Here is a 19,663-nt window from a genome sequence, read left to right as displayed (position 1 = left end):
GAAGTGGTTTTGATAATTTCGAAATATCGAAGTTAGAGTGAAAGCCTTGGCTTACGAATTTGTTACTTTGAAAAAAAAGTAAATTAGTCAAGTTGCAAGCTTTCATAGGTAAAGTTGTTACGAAAGCTTACGAATTTTTAAGTTCGAAAAAACGGCAAGGAAGTCCAGTCGAAACTGTTTGTATAAGTAAAGTTATGTTATTGTGAAAGCTTTGAAATATCAATATTAAAGCGAAAGCTTTGTCTGATGAATTTGTAAGTTCGAAAAAAGAAGGCCTGAAGGCTTGAAAGCTCCGTTTCAAAATTTCAAATAGCTCGAAAACATAAATTTAATTCTTTCATATCGTGTTTTTGTGTAATTTATAAAATTTGACTTTCTTAAGCTTTTTGTACAGTTGCTTAGTGGGGAAAGTCGAAACATTAATTGATTGGCTTTCAAAAATTTTTTTATATTTTATTTATACTTTATGGTTTCGCGTTAAATAAATAAAAATTTTGGTATGGAAACTTTTTTATGAAATTTATTAATTATACAAATTGTTAAGCTTTATAATTTTATTTGATTATAATAACTTAACGCAATTTTAATTTCAATTCTCTAATCTCTTTCACGTCATGAAAGCTTTGCGCTGTGGAGCTAAATTTAGGAAAAAAACAAACAAAATATTTTAAAGCTTAACAATTTTTATTACAACAATTTAAATTTATACTCTAAAAGACTGCTTCATGTCACGAAAGCTTTGCTGAGCTTTTGAAAATACCTAAAATTTTGACGGTTTAAATATTTTTTTTAAATACAACAACATAATTAGTTTTAATTCTATTAAAATTCGTTCCACATCGTAAAAGGTCTTTTGAGCTTTTGAAAAAAACATAAAATTTTTTAGGTTTTAACATATTTTAAATACAACATAATTCTATTTAAAGTCAATAAAAATCTGTTTCACGCCGTGAAAGCTTTGTTCTTTGGAGCTTTCATTTGCTACATTTAGAAAAAAAAAAATTTTAAAGCTTTAACATTTTTTTTTAATAAAACAACATAATTCAATTTTAATTTAAATTCTAAAAAAAACTGTTTCACGTAGTTAAAGCTTTCCGGAGCTTTTGAAAAAACATACTCTTATTTCGGGCTTAACACTTTTTTAAATACAATAACATAATTAAATTTAATTCTCTTAAAATCTGTTCCACGTTGTAAAAGCTTCGGGCTGTGGAGCTTTCATTTGCTGAGCTTTTCGCTGTCGGTTCAAAAGCTGCTGCTTATGGTTGCTGCTGTTGTGTGTGTTTTGCGCTGGCGTGCGGGGCAACTCAGCTGTTGTTCTGTTGTTAATGCGATTTTTTGGGTTAACGTTGAAAGCTCATAAAAATAAACTTGAATTCTTAATTTTATGCATGTGTTGATTTGTACAAATGTGGTTATTCATATGTGACTGTATATGTGGTATATGTATGTGTGTGTGATTTAGCATATGTGTTTGTGTGTCTGGTCTTCTTGTGTGTGTGTGAGCTTAAAAGTTTAGCGTCGAAGCTTTCAACGGCTAAGCAGCAAGTTAAAATATTTCTGCTTTGAAGCGCATTTTAAAGATTTCTTTAGCTTTGATTTGCGGTTGTTTTGTCGTGGCATTCGTAGCTAAGTTAAGTTTGCTTCTTATAAGCATATATTTATATATATTTATTGTATATTATGTAGCATATAGTAGTAGTAGTTAAAAGTATATATGTACATACATATACGCTGTTGTTGGTTGGTTGGTTTGCACATGGTTGCGATGGTGGTACATGATGAAAAAATTTAAGTCAGACCATTGGCATCGTATGTGAAAAAGCACTTTTCTTCTTTTTCTTCGCTTTCAGTGATCTTTTCTTTAGTTTTTCATTTTCTGTTGACTTTATTGAAATATTTATTGCTTGTTTCTCTCTCAAAGCGCAAATTGCAAACTTTTTCAAATTATTATTTTTTCGTTACGCTCGAATTGAAAAATGTGCACGAAAGTATTTTTTCTCTCGCTTGCAAGCGACGTTCGGTCGCGGAGAGGCAAGGGAGAGAAGAAACGCTTCCAACACATTTTTGTCACTTTCATTTGAATTTTTCATTGACTGATTGGGTATTTTATTATATTTTTAATTGTTGTAAACAAATTAACCAATTCAAAGTAATTAAGAAAAATAATATTTTTCGTTCTTCTTTCGCTGTTTTAGATGAATTTTGAATGAAATTTGTAAAAAGTATGTATTTTGAAATATAAAAATGGTTTGGTTTAAAATTGTGGCACGAGTGAGAGAAACAAAGCGAGACAGATACTTATACAGTTAGATAGACAGAAAGAGAGAGATATACATATAAAGAGAGTTATAGAGTGAAAGAGCGAGTTGTTAAAATGTATGAAGAAAGTATGTGTTGCACGTGGTGAATAAGAAAAGCTCAATAATATTGAGCAGCATTTGTTATTGCGTATTGAAGGAAAAGCTCAATAATATTGAGCATTATTTTTTTAAGAAACAGAAAATATTATTTTTTTTTATAACAGAGCGCGTGCGGCAAATTAAAAATGACTTAATGTGTTAATGAAAACACGTTAAAAAGAGAGAAAAGAGAGTGAGCTTGAGTGTGAGAGTAAGTGGGTGTTTCAAAAGTTCAGTTGTATGAATGGCGTGTGGCCAGCATTACGGGCGGGCGCATACGCTACTTTAGACAATAACTGAACCGAATTACACACAACAAATAATAAATAATACTTACACATATGTAAATATGTATATAATAATGAATTTTTAAAATGTGCGTGACACAATAAATAACAACATTATGTGTTATGAGTGTAAATGCTGTTGTAATAGCGTGTTGTTAATTGAAAGTAAGAAATGTACAACTCAAGTGACCACAAAGTAAAAGCATTAATTATGAGTTACATTTATAAAAATATAAAAATTAGCGCAAATACACATAAATAGTTAAACATATAAAATATTTACGAAATAATAAGTGTTTGTTTCGAAATCAAAACCACATCTTCTCACATCTTTGATGAACGAAAAAACATCATCATTTGCATTACATAAATTTTAAATAATTTCTTAAACCAATATTTTGTAATTTTTTACATTCAATATCAATATTTTGTATAATTTTTATTTTTGCTTTTGTAATGTAAATCATTGATCATTAACAACAACATCGAAATGTGTTTTTTGTTGTTTTGGAAAAAAATTAGAAGTCAAATATTCAGTGCTTTTTGCATTGTGAGGAATCTATGGTTCGTTCATATCACTTATAAAATAAGTTACGCAATTACGTTTACCATTACAACAACTTGCCAACAAGCTTGCTGTCACCGATAGCTTTTTTCAGATCTCAATTTTCTGGTTATATATTTTTTAACGACTTTTCTTAGTAGCTTTTGCATAAGTACTACGCAATTCAAGCAGCAAATTAGTCCAACAAATATTATTGTTTTTGTAAAAAATAGCAAAACGAGGCGCGCACGCGTGTTCCTAGGCCTATAGTAAAAATTTACTCTTCATAGCACGTAGAGCAGGAGCGTCGGATGGTTGAGGATACGGATTGGATGAACGGTTGACTACGTCACTACAATGAAGTACGGGCTGAATCAGAGTTTGTTTTGAGGATGTTGTTTTTGTTTGGCGTATACGGGTGTCGCTTGAGAGGAGGAACTTTGATTGATAAAGGAATTTTTTTTTGGTAATGTTATGACTGGTTACGAAAGTAATTGTGGCTGTTAGTTTTTTACGGGCATTTATTAGTTAGTAATTAGTAGTTTGCGAAAATTCGATTTAATTTCATGCTAAATTTTTCATTAACTGCTACAATTAATTAAATTTTTTGTATTTTGTTAAATTTGTGTAGTAACGAGTTTGGCAGAATTAACGGGATATGTATTAAATATAGAGTTTCTACCATAAGGATCTTTTGTAGGTGCAGTGAGGAGCTCAAACATTGCTTAGAAGCAGTGCATTTCAGCAAAAAAAAAATTAAATTAGAGGTAAAAGTATATAATTTACAATATTTAGAGTGTAGTGCGGAAAGAACACAAAATATTTGTATGGAAGAAACAATTTTGCGCAACTAACACAATATTTACATATGTACATGAATACTTGAAAAAAATTTAAATTTTATTTAAAATAAAGGTCTAAGTAAATAATTATAAAAAATTAAAATATTTAATTAATAAACAAGCAAAACATAAATTTTAGTTAGAAAAAAATAATTAAAGCAGAGGAAAAAATATATAATATACAGTATTTAGAGTGTACTATGGAAAGAACACAACAAATTTGTGGAATATGTATATAAAAAATAAATTTAAATTTTATTAAAAATTATTTTAGGATTTTTTATTAAAATATTTCATTAACAAATAAGCAAAACAGACATTTTTAGTTAAGAAGTTAAATAGTTTCTTTCACTTTGTTATCGATAAATATTTTTTTAAATTACGCTGTGCACCCTGTGTTAAATTGCAGTTTGAAGGAATACCAGTTAAACAGTTTGAACGCAAAATAATAAATAATTATAATTTTAATGTGTTGCTAGTGAATATAATGTTATTAATTAAAATTTACAGTTAGTGTCTGAAAATAATAAAACGATGAATTCACTAGCTTATTTTCTGATGTCACAGATTAGTAAATAAATGGAAAATATTAATAATACTAGACTGGCTAAACCAAGCCAGTCGAGTGGACGTAAACACAACAGTTGCGTTCTTTATTTTTTAGTGCCATTAATTTTTATGAGAGCAAAAATGTATGCAGAAGGCTTTAGTTAACCAACTCTTTGAGATTCCCTTGCCAAATTAATAATGTGCGAATGTAATATTTGCTATTGCTCTGCTTCCCCAACGGGTACTGCGTCGAATACTCTCAGAGCTGGAGTGTTTTCATCCATTCGGACGGCATGACCTCCACTCCGTTGGTAAGAGCAGGTAGAGAAGAATCTGTAAGTAAACAACTGGCGCGCTGTTGTAAACTAGGCTTTCTACGCCAATAAAGAAGAAGAATGTAACAATTTTTATATGAAAGGTATAGTTATTTTTTAACAGTTTCTTCAGTTCTTGTTTTAATCAAATATAAATAGAGATTAAAAAAGTTAAAACCTGAACGCGCGTATTGAATGACAGTTCTTATTAACAAATTTGCTTGGATGCTTCTACTCGCAATTTCAGGTATTTATATAACCTCAAGTAACTGCTTCTGGTAGCAGACACGTTACAGTAAACTACAGAATAGTTGTCTCAAAAATGGTCTGAAGTTTTAAGTTAAAATGAAATAAAATATATTTAATAATTATTTTTTAACAAAAAAAATTTAAAGAAAAAATACTTAAATATAGTAAAAGGTTATCTTTCGCATAAAAAATGTTAATATTTACGGAAGATAAATAATTAATGCTTAATTACTGAAATTCACGTAAAAGGCATTGATAAGTGTAAAATACTTGTATAAGCAAGTGATGCAACAACTGCATAAATGAAGAAAAAATATTTTATTTATGCGAAACTCACCATTTTGGAACCTTTCTTTTCCGTTCAACACTGATGCACTGAAAATCATAGTACAAGACTCGTGGCGCAAATATTTAAGGCTACTCAGGCGTGCATTTAGCTTTAAAAGCACAAGCCATAAGTAATTATAATTAATGAAACCGAGAAAAAGCGCTACAAATTACCAAACAATTTAAAAATTATATATAGCACGTTTCAACAAATTTAAAATTTTTTCTGTCGTCAAATATTCAAGAATAGCTATTTTTGCACTAAAAGAAATTAAAGAAAATTGAGCTTTCCATGTTTGTGTAAAAAATATATTTTGGGTATATTTAGTTTTTTTCTAAATAAAATAAATCATTTATAAATTTGCCAATTGTCTTATCTACTAAGGCTTAAATTATAATAAAATAAATATATGTATGTCTATGTGTGTACAATAGCTTTTTCATAATTTTGACTAATTTTATTAACATCAAGTCTTCAACAGCTTTTTTTTAAATAGCAAATGCTTGATATTCGAACACTGTATGACTATGTGAATAGAAGTACTCAAGGTATTTCGAATATTTTGCAGGCACATTTCTATCTTCCTACTAGTATTTGATATTGACTTAGAAATTTAAAAATGGTTTAGCGCAATATATATTGTGTCTGGTCTCTGGCAAATGTATGCCAAAAATGCCACCTTTCTAATTATTTATATTATTTGAAAAATTTGAAGTTCAAGTGAAAATTTTGGAAAACTTTTTTCAAAATTTTTTGCTTTAGAGTTTTAAGCAAATCACGTCAAATAACATAAATGTACGAAGTAAACAGTGCCAACGTTTAAATGTCGACCATGGCGTATGAGTAACTTGCTTTCCTTCCAAACGATCGTTACTTTTTTAAGTAGCAACGCTTTACAGCTACTTCTGTAGACTTTCGCTTGTGACAATAATTCTTAAAAGTAGTTAGGTGTAGACAAAGGTTGTAAAAGTGATATAAGTATAAGTACTTGATTAAGCGTAGTTTCTTATAGTGAATTTAAAATATTTCATTATTTATTTATAATCTAGATTTTTTAATTTAATTGAAACGATTTAATTTATCTTTATTTTCTTCTCTTACATGTTTTAGGTATTCTTTTTAATTTTTTGCATGTTTAATATTAATTTCATGTTTTTGTTTGTGTTGTAGGTTTTTTGGTTTTTATAAGTGGCTAAATAAAATACTCAACAACGCTGTGCATGTGATGAGGGCAAGTGAAAGAAACAAGAAGAAATTTTTGGGTGTATGCATATTCACTAAAAAACACAGAAACCTTTTTGCAAGGAAAGACAGTTATCAGACTGGTTATAGTTTTTAATAATATTTTAGTATCATATGCATCCACCTAGTTTGGCTTCCATGATGGAATTTCGATACTCTCTCGAAGATTAAGAAACTTTGGAGCATATTGTTTATCCAGCACGAGCTTTATAGATGATTTGTTTCTTCGATCAGCTACAGCCAATTATTTCTAGCCATGAAGCCTTTTAAAAGAAAGCTGATAAGTAGCTTTTAGGACCTTTTGGTCATAGGAATATAAAAAATCGCATTTTTTCATGCTGTAAAAATTCGAATAATGAGAACTAAATTTTGAAATTTTTAATTAGAAATAATTTTTATCGAATAATCTTTCAAAATATATATAGAGAAGATATTGAGATTAAAAACTCTGCAGGAAATAATATACGTAAGCAATATTTATTAATAATATTTACTCTTAGATCTTTCGGACTTCGAGAGAAAAAAATCTTATTATCAGTTCCAACTGGAATATGTGATCGGTTGCTTCAGTGTTCGAATGTCTTTTTGGAACTAAGTGTTGATTTTAAGAAAATATTTTTAAATTATTTTAGGTATTAAAAACAGTTTTCATTTACCCTCATTGCAAGCACAGCGCTTTCGCTTAATTAATAAATAAGTGCAGATGTATTACATGCTTTGAAAATTATATTTTTGGTAATAATAATAATAATTGTTGGCTTTAAATTGAAATATAATTTTAGTTTTGAAAAATAATTTAACAAAAACGATAAAAGTATTTTCTACAAGCTTCTCTAACCGAAAGCTTGCCGCTTTGCACCACACGCGCACAAAGCACAAAATTGCATTGTTGCCACATTTCACTACTAAGTGTATATTTTACTGTTTATTCTACGTCTTTGAAGCCAAAAAGCATGCAATGCTTAGAATTTTCTTTTATAAATGATATATTTTTACTTAACTTGCAGGTTACACTAAGTTCTAGTGCTTGCACTAATCACTCACGCTTTTATTTGAATATTTAAAAATATCTACATATATTTTTTACTACTAAGTACTAAGAAAATTAATTAACAATTAAGAACTACGTCTTTTTTCTTTGCATTACACAATACATATATGATTACTGAGTAATAAATAAAAAGATTTATTGCTAAAAACAAACCAAAAAAATAAATATAAATAAATAAAGTTCCTTATTGAATTACAATGCTTACTAAATAATACTAGAAACACTTTTTAAAAGAAAATTTAAAATTAAAACGAGCACTTTGGGAAAAATTAAACATTTTAACTAATGCCTAAGTACACAATTTGTTTGTAAGTATGTAATTAAAAACTATGCAGTGTTTACGAGTAGTCATAATTTAGAGTTAAGAGCAAAATTTCTAGAGAAAAAATAACAAGTGTTTGTGTCTGATCTTTAGAGGGGTGGAGAAAGACTAAAACGAGCGTGGAGCGTAACTAGTTACGTATAATGTATGTATGTATTTATGTACTATGTACGAATATGTATTTATGCAGTAATTACTAATTTATGTAATTATTATAAACAAAGTAATTGTAAATATACAAATACTTGAGTATGTATGTCTTTCTTGGAGACGTGGACGTTGTAAAAAGGTGTTTGTTAACACCAACAGCGCATTCCCGGGGAGCAAGCGGTTAAGGCAACACAGTTTTCCGACTTCAAAAGACCAATGCAAGCCAAAGTAAGTTGGTATGTATACATGAAAGACTGTTTGGTGCACTATATTTTCGATATAATTCGGTAATGCATTATACGCTTTTTTATTAACAATTCAGCAGAAGGTGTGCTTCGTATTACTGATGCATTACCATAAATTACTTTATGCATTACTACAAATTTTTATAGGCACCATAAATTACTTTGTGCATTACCACAAATTACTTTATGCATTACCCCAAATTAATATAGACAATACCATACATTACTTTATGAAATATCAATAATTACTTATTGCAATACCACAAATTATTTTAACCATTACCAATAACTACTTTATTCATTACCACAAATTATTGTAGGCAATATCAAACATTACTCTTTCAACATTACATTATGCATTACCAGAATTTATTTTAAGCATTACCACAAATTACTTTATGCATTACCTCAAATTAATATAGGCAATGCCATAAATTACTTTATGCATTACCATAAATTACTTTAAGAAATACCAATAATTACTTTTCGCACAAATTATTTTATGCATTACCATACATTACTTTATACATTACTATACATAACTTAATGCCCTCACCCAACGGAATGCACTGCTATATGGGTTCAACTGTGTGTGTGTGTACCATTTTTACTTTCAGTTTTTGTAATTTAGTGTGTGCCTTTGGGGGTTACTTGGACCTACACTCTATCTTTCTACGATTTGTGCACATATATTATTTGTTGTTGTTGTTTTGATTGGGCATGCAACATGTTTTGGTTGTTCGGTTGATGGCATGCAACAAAATTTCGGTTTAACACTGAATTTATCTTGTTCTTGTTGTTGTTGTATATTCATATGACAACGGTGATTTGATATTTGTATTTGTTTTTGTTGTTGATATTGCAGTTGGAGTTGCATTTGACTGGTTGGGGTATGTTGTGAGAGTTTTGGTTTTGGTTTTTGTTTCTCATATTTTTCTACTGGTTTATGCATATGTTTTTGTTTTTGTTTTTGTTTTTGTTTATGCATTTGCAATAGTCGAGCGAAAAATTGCAATTGCGCACGAATCTGTATTTGATTGAGTAAATATAATATGAATGAGAGCGCTGAGATCATGATGTAATGGTGTGATGAACCATTTTGCAATAAATTTTTACTAGAATTGCACATATCTTCCTCACAAAAGCACATATGTCCATTGCCTGAACTTTCCATCATGCACACATGATCGACCATAAATAAATTTATTTGCAATTGCGACGTACACATACGTCGTACAACTTCGTAGGCTGTAATGCAACAACACAATTGCCGAACGAACGCGCAGATAGAGAGGTTGGGAGAGAGAGAAAAAGAGAGCATACATTAAATTGGTGTTTGGTAAGTAAATCTAAGTAATCGTTATGTAATTAGCTTACAGCTACTGTAGCGCCGCTAAAACACTTATATTAACTGTTAATTTCAAGCATTATATTAAAGTGATTATTCGAATATAGAGACGTCGTTTGTTCGGGACTTACGTGATTTCGAATGCCGCACCATTTTCACACAACAGCCATTGCAGGTCATCAGCGGTGGTTGATCACGCGGTAGCGCCGTGTAGTTGAAGGGATCCTTGCAGCGTGCATCCGTCCATGAGTCGCATTCATAGCAGTAAATCGAACGTGCTGCGCATGCGGAGTTGGTGATTTGTGGAGAAAAATTTAATTGTATTAGCAAAGGCTTTGAACAATGTTTTCAAAGGAGTATGTGGTTATTTTTTCATTCTTTTTCATATCAATTTATTTTTATTTTAACGCAGTGCAAAACATTGACATTCATATTTTGACGTTGCAGCAACAACTACGAAAAATTATACACAAAGCTACGCCTAAAGCAAAGCAAGCGAAATAAATTTGTACAACTTTTACAAACTGTGCAAAAAAGCTAGGACTTAGAGTATATAATATACGATATAGACATGTGAGTGCATAGTTAATATTTAAGACATATTCTTCAATATTTTAAGCAACTAAATATATTCAAAAATTTATAAAAAAAATCAGCTTAACTCCCCATTATTCTACGACCACTTTTATTACGAAGTCTTACGCCCTATGTCTTCTCTACTTTTCTCTCAAATTTCTAAATGTCGCATTTCTTTATATACAAGTATTTCGTATAAAAAATCAGGTGGCACTGTGGACTGAATAGGCAATTGAAAAGTAACGGGCTCTCCCGATAAACAAAATCAAACTCTATAAGTCACCCATTATCATACTGCAAGGATCCCGTCTTGCTATATGGTGCAGAGGAATGAAAATGGCATCATCTGATGAGACGGCCTAGGAGTGTTAGAGAGAAAATTTGAGAAATTGTTTTATGGAAAATTTGCGAATACCGCAGTCGATGCAACGATGAGTTCTACAAGATATACCGTGACATTGACATAGTTCAGCGAATCAGGAGACATCAACTGGATCGATGGGAGAGAACACTCCACTCCATCTTTAAAGGTTTTCAGTGTTGCTTTGTAAGTGGTGTATTGTGTGGGGTACTAGTTTGCATCAGGGCGAGAAGTTTAACTATTTAGCCACTTCATTAAATTGACATAAACGTTGAAGGTAGAGTTCTCTGTGCTCTCCATTACCAAGCGGATGCGGAGAACGGCAATACTGATCCCTCCTAGAGCGCGTTCAAGGTTAGAGAAAAAGGTCTGATCTCACTAAGTAAGAGTAGTAAGTCCATTCATCAAGCTACTTCGATATCAGACTAGTTTGGGTGCCTGCAATCGCTGGAAACTGTAAAGTGAATGAACTCGCAGCAAAATATAACCTCACTCCAATCACATCAGACTGGGTCGGTGCTTCACTGGCCTGTTGTATTTTAGCACTGAATCTGTGAACCTTCTTTGAGCTCAGTAAGTGTTAGCTATCAACTAGCACCTGTGCGACAACTAGACATTCTTCAGGTGAAACGTAAGAAATCTATTGAATTATTTGCTCTTAGCAAAGTTCATGTTACCGAAATGATAGGGGTTATCACTGGACACTGTCTCGTTGATACTCGCTCGCTAATCTAGACACTTTCTCTTGCACTGACAAACTTTATTTACAATCTTCGAAATTACCTCTTTCTAAGGGCTTCTGCGGACGTCGGTGATTCTATTCAGCTGCATGCTATAGGAGTTGATCCGAGCAATTTGTTTACAGTTTATACCGTTGACTTTGACATTGATATATGCAAATTTTCGTGAAGATATCTTGTGAAATGGAAAAAGTTTTCAGGTGCTATGGCAGCTATATGCTATAGTACATGGTGACAAAAAAGGATCCGGGAAGGACTGTCCTTAGGTACTAAGCCAATTATGAGCGCAATATGCCAACCAGTTTTTCCAAAGCAGCTCCTTATTTTGGTACACATCAGTAGTGTGTTGCGATTTTTACAAAGAATAAAAATATCGAGCAAAGCATTTGTCTCAAATTTTTTATTTCTAAGCAAATTTCGAGGGCGGAGTCGTTGCGAATGTAGGAAAAGGCTTACGGTGATTCAGTTTTATCAAAAACACAAGCCTACCAGTGGTACAAAGCCTTCAAACACGGTCGAGAAATCTTTGAAGACATGCCATGTTCTGGACGACCTTCGACCTCTTCAACTAACGAAAGTATTAAAAAAGTAAAGAATATGGTACTTGAAATCGTCAAACAAGTGATAGAGAGATGGCAAGAGAGCTCGACATCTCTCGCGAGTCCGTTCAAATGATTACGCTGAATATTTTGATCTTGCCCGACTCGATCCGATAAAGCTAAATTCTTTTCAAAAAGTGGACCGTAAACAGGTCTTTTTGGACATGCTTGATCGTGCGAATTCCGATCCCACATTCATGGAGAGCATTATAACTGCCGATGCGATATGGTTTTTTGATTTTGACATGCAAACAAGTCAATAATCATCGAAATGGAGGCGAAAAAACGTGCAGAAACCAAGAAAACCACGCCAAAGCCGCTCAAAAATCAAGGTGATGCTCATTGCTTTTTTCGACACTCGTGGTTGGGTGCATCATGAATTTTTTCCGGAGGGACAGACGGACAATAAGGAGTTCTCTTTGCCCATATTGAGGCATTTGCGTGAAGAGGTCTGTAGAAAACGGCCGGAATTGTGGAAGAACAATTCATGCATTTTACACGCCGATAATGCATCATCTCAACGAACCACGATTGTGACCAAATTTAAAGCTAAAACGCAATACTATCCATCAACCACCGTATTCACTAGACTTGGCTACGTGTGATTTTTTCTTGTTGAAGCTGAAGGTCATCCCAAAAAGTGCTTACGAAACGTGTTTCGATGACTGCAAAAATCGTTGGCATAAGTTTATCACATTTGGTGGGGATTACTTTGAAAACGACAAAATAAATATTGATGAATAATGAAATATTTTGCGTTTTATTTACAATTTCCTGTTACCTTTTTAAAAACTAAATTTTTTGGATATTTTGTTCACTTTTAGTTCCATAAAAAATCGAATTTTATTCTAGAAAATAATAAATTTACATTTAGAATTATTAAAGCCATTTAAAATTACAAAAAAAAATGAATTTTATTCTCACACGTTAAGACAAGAAATTCGATAAGAACCGCACCTTTTTCTCCTATTCGAAGAATACAGAAATTTTGTATGCTTTCTTCAATCGCCCTAAACAAAATTGCTTACAAAGACTATTTAAAATATTGCTTTATTGAGTATTCCATACCTTCTACCATAATCACTATCCTGTGAGAAATGTTTCTACTTTTCGCTATTATATTGTTTCGAAGCAAAAAATTATATTAAATATTCTAAAACCATTGGAACATAACTGCAATTAACGGTTTGTGCAACATGCTTGTAAAATATTAGGTTATGGTACATAAAAATATCTACTTATATACTGACATGACATAAGCATTAGCAAAGACAATGCACAATAGTGAAAAAAGAGATGTTGGAAAAAAAAGCAATTTTTAATTTATTGAAAAAGCAAGTTTGTATGATACTTAGATTCATAAGAACTTTCTTGTGAAACTACAAACTACAAAGTGATAATCAGCGCAAGAGATTTTTAAATTTAAGAATTTTGTGAAAATGTAATAGAAATTTTAAATAAAAATAAATTTAAAAATATTTAAACAAATATTGTCTAATTTCTTATAAATATTTTTACAACTTTTTTATCGTAAGTATAATTTTATTATTATACTATCGCAACTATTTTTGAATGCTTAAAATATATCCATATTGTTTATTTCGTTACGGTTCATTTCGACCGCCAGTTAAAAATTTAAGCACAAAAAAATTTAGAAATTTTATAAAATACGAAACTACAGTTATTTTAGAAGCTATCTACTAGTTCTCAGAGTAAAAAATGATATAAATAAATAAGGAAGGACTACGTTCGGGTGCAACCGAACATTTTATACTTTTGCAACTTGCCAGAATCAAGACCTTAAGATGTAAATAGTCAACCAGAGCATGTCATAATTATTCATATACGATACTGACCGACATATTCGACAAAAAGTTTGTTAGAAAAAAAACGGAAATCATTATACATTTGTAGTATAGTACTTGAGAATTGATTTTATCAATTTTTACGCATACTACATATGTACCATTAATATGCCACATACTAATAAAATGTTTCCTGAGACTCATTAAGGTATCATCACCCATCATATGCAGTAAAGTCATTCAGATGTTATATGTTCTTTATATGGGGGCTAAGTGCAATTTTACACATTTGAGGCACAAAGATGCACTGTTATCAGTAAAAAACGACCTCTCATTTTCATAAAGATACATAACTCACATGTTGACCGTTATGTGCTGTACAAAGTCACCCGGAAGTTCGAAAATCTTTGCAATAGGTATATGGGAGCTAAGGGAACTGTTGATACCATTTAACCAATTTTTCACACACAGTCAGGAGAAGATTATTCTTGAATTTCAATTATATATTTCACACATTGGCAGTAAAAATTATAGATACTGGGGTCGAAATATTCGATCCCTAGGGGCTTGAACAGTTTTTGTTGAATTGTAGCAACATGTTGCAAGAGTACAAAAATTATATATTTGGCCACAAATCTTAACCGCCCAATCAGTTTTTAAAAATTTTAATGGAAGGCCCTCTTTGGTTCGAAAGCCCAATTTTTTTAATGGAACGAAAAGAAATAACTTAATATGTATTGAAAATTAAATTAAAGATGATGAAGAAATCATATTGGTTAGTTTTATGAAAATACGTTCTGATTAGATTACAATACAATAGATAATAATGTTAGTTAAAGGGTTATGATTTGTGACCATTAATATTAAATACATTTTGTTTTGCAATAAATGTGTTTAAATTTATTTTGGTATGTTCGCGATATCGATACATTATAGGGTAGATCAGTTGAACTGAAATTTAGATAATTTTATGCATCATAAAAAAGATTAGTGTTATCGAACTTTCCATCTAGACTAAAATGATACCACTGTATATGGCTTTTTTCAAAGATACATACTTAAATATAAAAAACTCCGTGTAAAGAATATTAGAGGATTTATAGCTTTAAAAGTTATTGCCATTGGCGTTTTGAGCACCGAAGTTATTATTGTTGGTATTGATAATACTCTTATAAAACTGAATACAGAGCAAGCATTGAATCAACCTTGAGCTGCACAGGCAATTTAAATCTCACTTTTTTGTTCCTGAAGTAAGCATTAATAGTGAGAGGACCAAAACATAAGACGTGAGAAAGCTTAAAAATATACCGATCACATTCACTTCTGTGTTTGTTTTTTAATAGAAGCGACACAAGTATACATACGTTTAAAATAGCATAGTCGGTGCATAACATTGGGTACCTTCAGAGCCAGACCAAAACTGAATGGTACGCAGTGAAGTAATCTTTAGGCTACTAATGGATAAACACTTACAGAGCAGGTCTGAGGACCTACTGCAATTTCATACCAGACAAGGGTTCCACAGTTACATAAAGCTCGCTCTTAAAGGGGAGCTAACTATATACCATCGTTATGGAGGATAGTTAAAGCAGATAGGCTCTTATAAACTACATAGAAATGGTTTTAGACTATTTAGTTTTTCCTTATTTAGCTTAAAAACGTTGGAAAGATTATAAAAATACACATACGAAACAAATTAACATGCGTATTCTAAGGGAAAATCCATAGAAACAACACTAACCTAGTAGACCTAGTAGTAGACTTTTACCTTTCCAAAAGTTTTGGCTTTACACAACAGTTTTAAGGTCATTGATGACATATGGTATACTGGCATGATGGTCAATTTGAACACACCAACGTCTTTTAGAGTTTTATCGCATATAGTGAAAGAATGACGTGTCCTCTTGCTGGATGTAACATCATATTTCAAGATATTCCTAGCGTCGGGCACCAGCCTACAATTATATTCCGATAAAGAGGGAATATATGTACATATATGCCTCTAACAAGCTTGATCAACAAGCAGGCAAACGTGACATGAACGGAATATGGGCTGCATATGCCGACTATTAAAATTCAAAAGGAATGACATACATATGTAAGAACTCTAGTAGGAGTATTAACAGGTCACTGCTGAATTAGCAGATATGATAGCAGACTGGGAATATCATACAATGACTATTGTAAAAGCTGCCATGAGTATAGAACATCTTCTATGCGAATGCAAGACTTTGTATAGGAAAAGAATCGCAACTACCGTTTGAGTGCTTTTTGACGATAGGTCGATGGCTGCGCATATTAAGGCGTTAGAGTTTTCAAAAAAAAATGTGTTTGTTATTTTTTTCATAATGTACAAATATTTATGAATATGCACAGAAAATTTCATATCGTTCCGGTGAATATAGTCGAAGTTACATGTAAACTTGGAAAGGCGTTTCAGAGAGCTTGGAAGTACAAGGCCAAACTTTAAACGCATTTTTCTCAAAACAGTGACCAACATTACTCGAAAACGGCTAAACCGATGAGTCTCAAATTTAACATGAGCTTCTTAAATATATTTTTTAGTTAATGTTTTTTCTCACTGATATATATAGTTTTTCTAAATAATATATTAACTAAAACGTAGAGATACTCGTATGGTGGTCACCCCAAAAGGTATTTTTGAGAGGAGCTCCCGGAGGTCAGCTTTAGTTCCTTTCCAAATGAATATTTTTACTAATAATAAGTCTTAAAATGCTGTTAAGAGATACCATAATATATGTGAAAATTTTTGAATCAGTAAATTTAAAAGTTTTCTTGGAAAACACTCTGGAAAAGTCTTTTTCTTCGGCATTCTAACTCTATATAACCCCTTAAACTGTTTGTTTTGATGAGCTTTATCTGCAGCACAGGGTGGTTCATAGAGAACATAATAGAGTATGGTTCCTTTAGTCTCTGTGGTTTCACAATAGGCTTCCTAAAGGCCTAGGTACGTTGTCAGATATTCACTCAGTGGTCACCCGGAGAATTTATATTTATATAAGTATTATACAGTTCATTTGATTTACCCTATATTAACGGAAAAGTATTATAAATCACTAGTGTTATTAATTATATAAAATATCGGAACTCGGTGTAAATAGGCAAATTGTTGTTTCATACAACATATCAGCATATACATACAAATATTTGAAAAGCAATGCAAGCATTTTACATTTAGATAAAGAAACATGGTTATAATAAAAATGTGTTTAAAATATTCGTAAATTAAAAAATCTTGTTTGTATTAAGTGTGTGTATGTTGGAATTTATGTGTAGGTATTTTTACTTATACTATTTCAACACGAAAAGCTTTAAACACTTATTATATCTTGCGTTAAAAATTGTATTTTTTGTTTTAATATGGGAATATACGCTTGTTTTTTAATTTAAGTCAGAAAAAAACACAATTATATTAATTTATTTATATTTGCTTTTGACGCATAAAGAAAAAAGAGCGATAATTTTTAATTGAAAATATATAATTTCTTGTTTGCTTGGCAATTGGAAAGAAAATGTGACATATGCTTGAGGCATGAATTCATACTTTGACATTCAGCTGACACTTGTGGAATCCAAATGAAAATGAGAACTCCAAATGCCGCTGTAAAGAGTGAAAAAGAAGAAGAAGAAAGACCAATATTTTTTTTGTTTTTTGGTTTTGCATTGCATTTAATTGAGAGAAAAGATAAAATAATGCTTTTAATAAGATATAATAACAAAGTTGATTTTAAAAATTTACTTATTATATTATTATTTATTTGCTGCAAAATATTTTAAGCACGAGTAAACAAAAGATTTTACCATTTTCAATATTTTTAATAATTATGACTTATGTATAGTATATCAATTAGATCTGATGATCACATGTAAAGCACGCTATTATTGGAGTAACCATTTGCATACTGTAGTAAAAAATGTATAAATATTTTACGAAGTCGTTACAGTTATCAATATATTAATTTCCGGAGAGAGGTGCCATCAACTCGATTTATAAAGTTACTCATTTAAAGGACTTTAAACAGAATAAAAGGAAATTACTACACAGAGAAAGTGACTGGGTCGCCATGTCGCTAGCGAATTAAAGTTGATTTTCCAAAAATAATATTGAAACTTAATGTAGATTATTGTGACCATTTTACAGATGATATAATACGATTTTGAATTAGTGTTATTTTATACTTCTAGGCTACACACGTCTAAGAAATGAATTACTTGTTTGGCAACGTGAACTATCCGTAACTAATTTTATATAGAGGACAAAATAGGACCAGTCCCTGTTAAAAAGAATAACCTTAAAAAATGTGCTCTCCCAATCAACCAAAGAAATTCATGTAATATGTATTATTATTAACTTCAGTAAATATAATTTATACCGAGAGACTTCAAACAGTTCATTAATATAATTAAAACAGGAGGTAGTTTATGTTAAACTGGTAGGCCAATGAGTCACGCATAGACCAGTTTTGGTCCTTTGCGGTACCAGATGAAGTTCAATTCTCCATTCGTCCATTTCTATTTTTACTTTGAACCTTCTTCCCCAGTTGAAAAGCAGGATGATGTAGTCGGTGTTTGCCAAATCAGCATTATACACCAAGCTTTTCCCAAAGGTTCTATATGTAAACTCTCCTGCAGCCAGTAGTCGTTCCGCCGATTTTGGTCATCGTTCTATTCTGCTTTTATCCTTCTAGAGTCAAAAGGCTTCTGATCCAGCGTTGTATAGCAGGATCAACACCTATTTACTGTACACTATTTGAACTCTTGTAACCTCCATGATTGCAACAGCTGCCTCGAAATGACTCTGCAACCAGACAATTCTTATGAAATTATCGTTTCTGCTGATAGTTTTGCGAGGCCTAACTCTTTTGCAATGATTTTTGTTTTGTGATAATAGCGCTTGGTGCGCAAATGTGGAAGATCTTTCAAAAAGTTTTGCAATTTTCCAAATATTTTACTATTTTCCTATCTTCCGAGCTACAATTATTTGCCCTTAATGTCTTGAATTTGCTTTAGTTCATCTCTCTTAAGGCTTGCCGATACAATAACAACTAAATTTGGACGCACTCTCCACAAAACAATCTATTTGTTCTTCTATTTTTATATTATTATTCACCTGCAAAGCCTTCAGGTTGATACTGGTTGGGAAATTCTAAAAAAAGATTCAATTACTCAGTTGTTTACCACTTTTTTGGCATTAGATGTCAGCTTCTCCCGAAATAAAATATATAGTTTCATTACAACGAGGCCTTTCAAAAATAATTCCCAATTTAATATTACTGGCTTAACAGTCTTACTTATTTATCCGACACTGTATGTTCTCTGATGTTTCGAGCACGTCTTATACATACATAGTAAAGGACTATAGAATATTCCGTCCTTCTTTCACTTTTGTGATAATGATTTATATTGTTCTTAAAGGTAAGACGTAAAAAATATTTATTAGATAGCACTATGCCTTTCCTCGGCATGATGTATTTGAAAAAAACTTTATATTGGTTTCAGCGTGGTTAACGATATATAAAATCTGTTTACGAGAAGTCTACTTGTACCTTATATATACATATATTAAACTTTTAAACGACCAACTTGCACCAATTTCGTAGTAAACTACCCAAAATGAAAACTGGTACGAGAGACACACCTTTTTACCAACTCGCTCTACAAATAGTGTTAACAAAGTCTTAAGGTCAA

The 19,663-nt window shown here is 31.3% G+C and overlaps 1 protein-coding gene across 17 annotated transcripts in view; it reads right to left on the bottom strand.

Moving 5' to 3' along the window:
* Positions 1 to 9,168: 9,168 nt before the first annotated feature.
* The window catches only part of LOC125777903 (protein quiver), a 30,550-nt gene continuing 20,055 nt past the window's right edge, over positions 9,169 to 19,663 (bottom strand). For 15 of the 17 annotated variants that reach the window (XM_049454062.1, XM_049454077.1, XM_049454067.1 and 12 more), the window contains 3 exons: positions 17,520 to 17,576; positions 10,005 to 10,151; positions 9,169 to 9,773 (listed from right to left, as the gene is read on the bottom strand). In XM_049454062.1, coding sequence (XP_049310019.1) covers positions 9,190 to 9,773; positions 10,005 to 10,151; positions 17,520 to 17,576 — 788 coding nt within the window. In that variant the 3' untranslated portion in view covers positions 9,169 to 9,189. The remainder of the gene's footprint in view (positions 9,774 to 10,004; positions 10,152 to 17,519; positions 17,577 to 19,663) is intronic. The other 2 variants (XM_049454078.1, XM_049454079.1) reach the window with 1 other exon arrangement.

Source organism: Bactrocera dorsalis, chromosome 3, assembly GCF_023373825.1.
Source record: "Bactrocera dorsalis isolate Fly_Bdor chromosome 3, ASM2337382v1, whole genome shotgun sequence".
Taxonomy (NCBI): Eukaryota; Metazoa; Arthropoda; class Insecta; order Diptera; family Tephritidae; genus Bactrocera; species Bactrocera dorsalis.
This window is presented reverse-complemented; position numbering and strand designations above follow the sequence as displayed.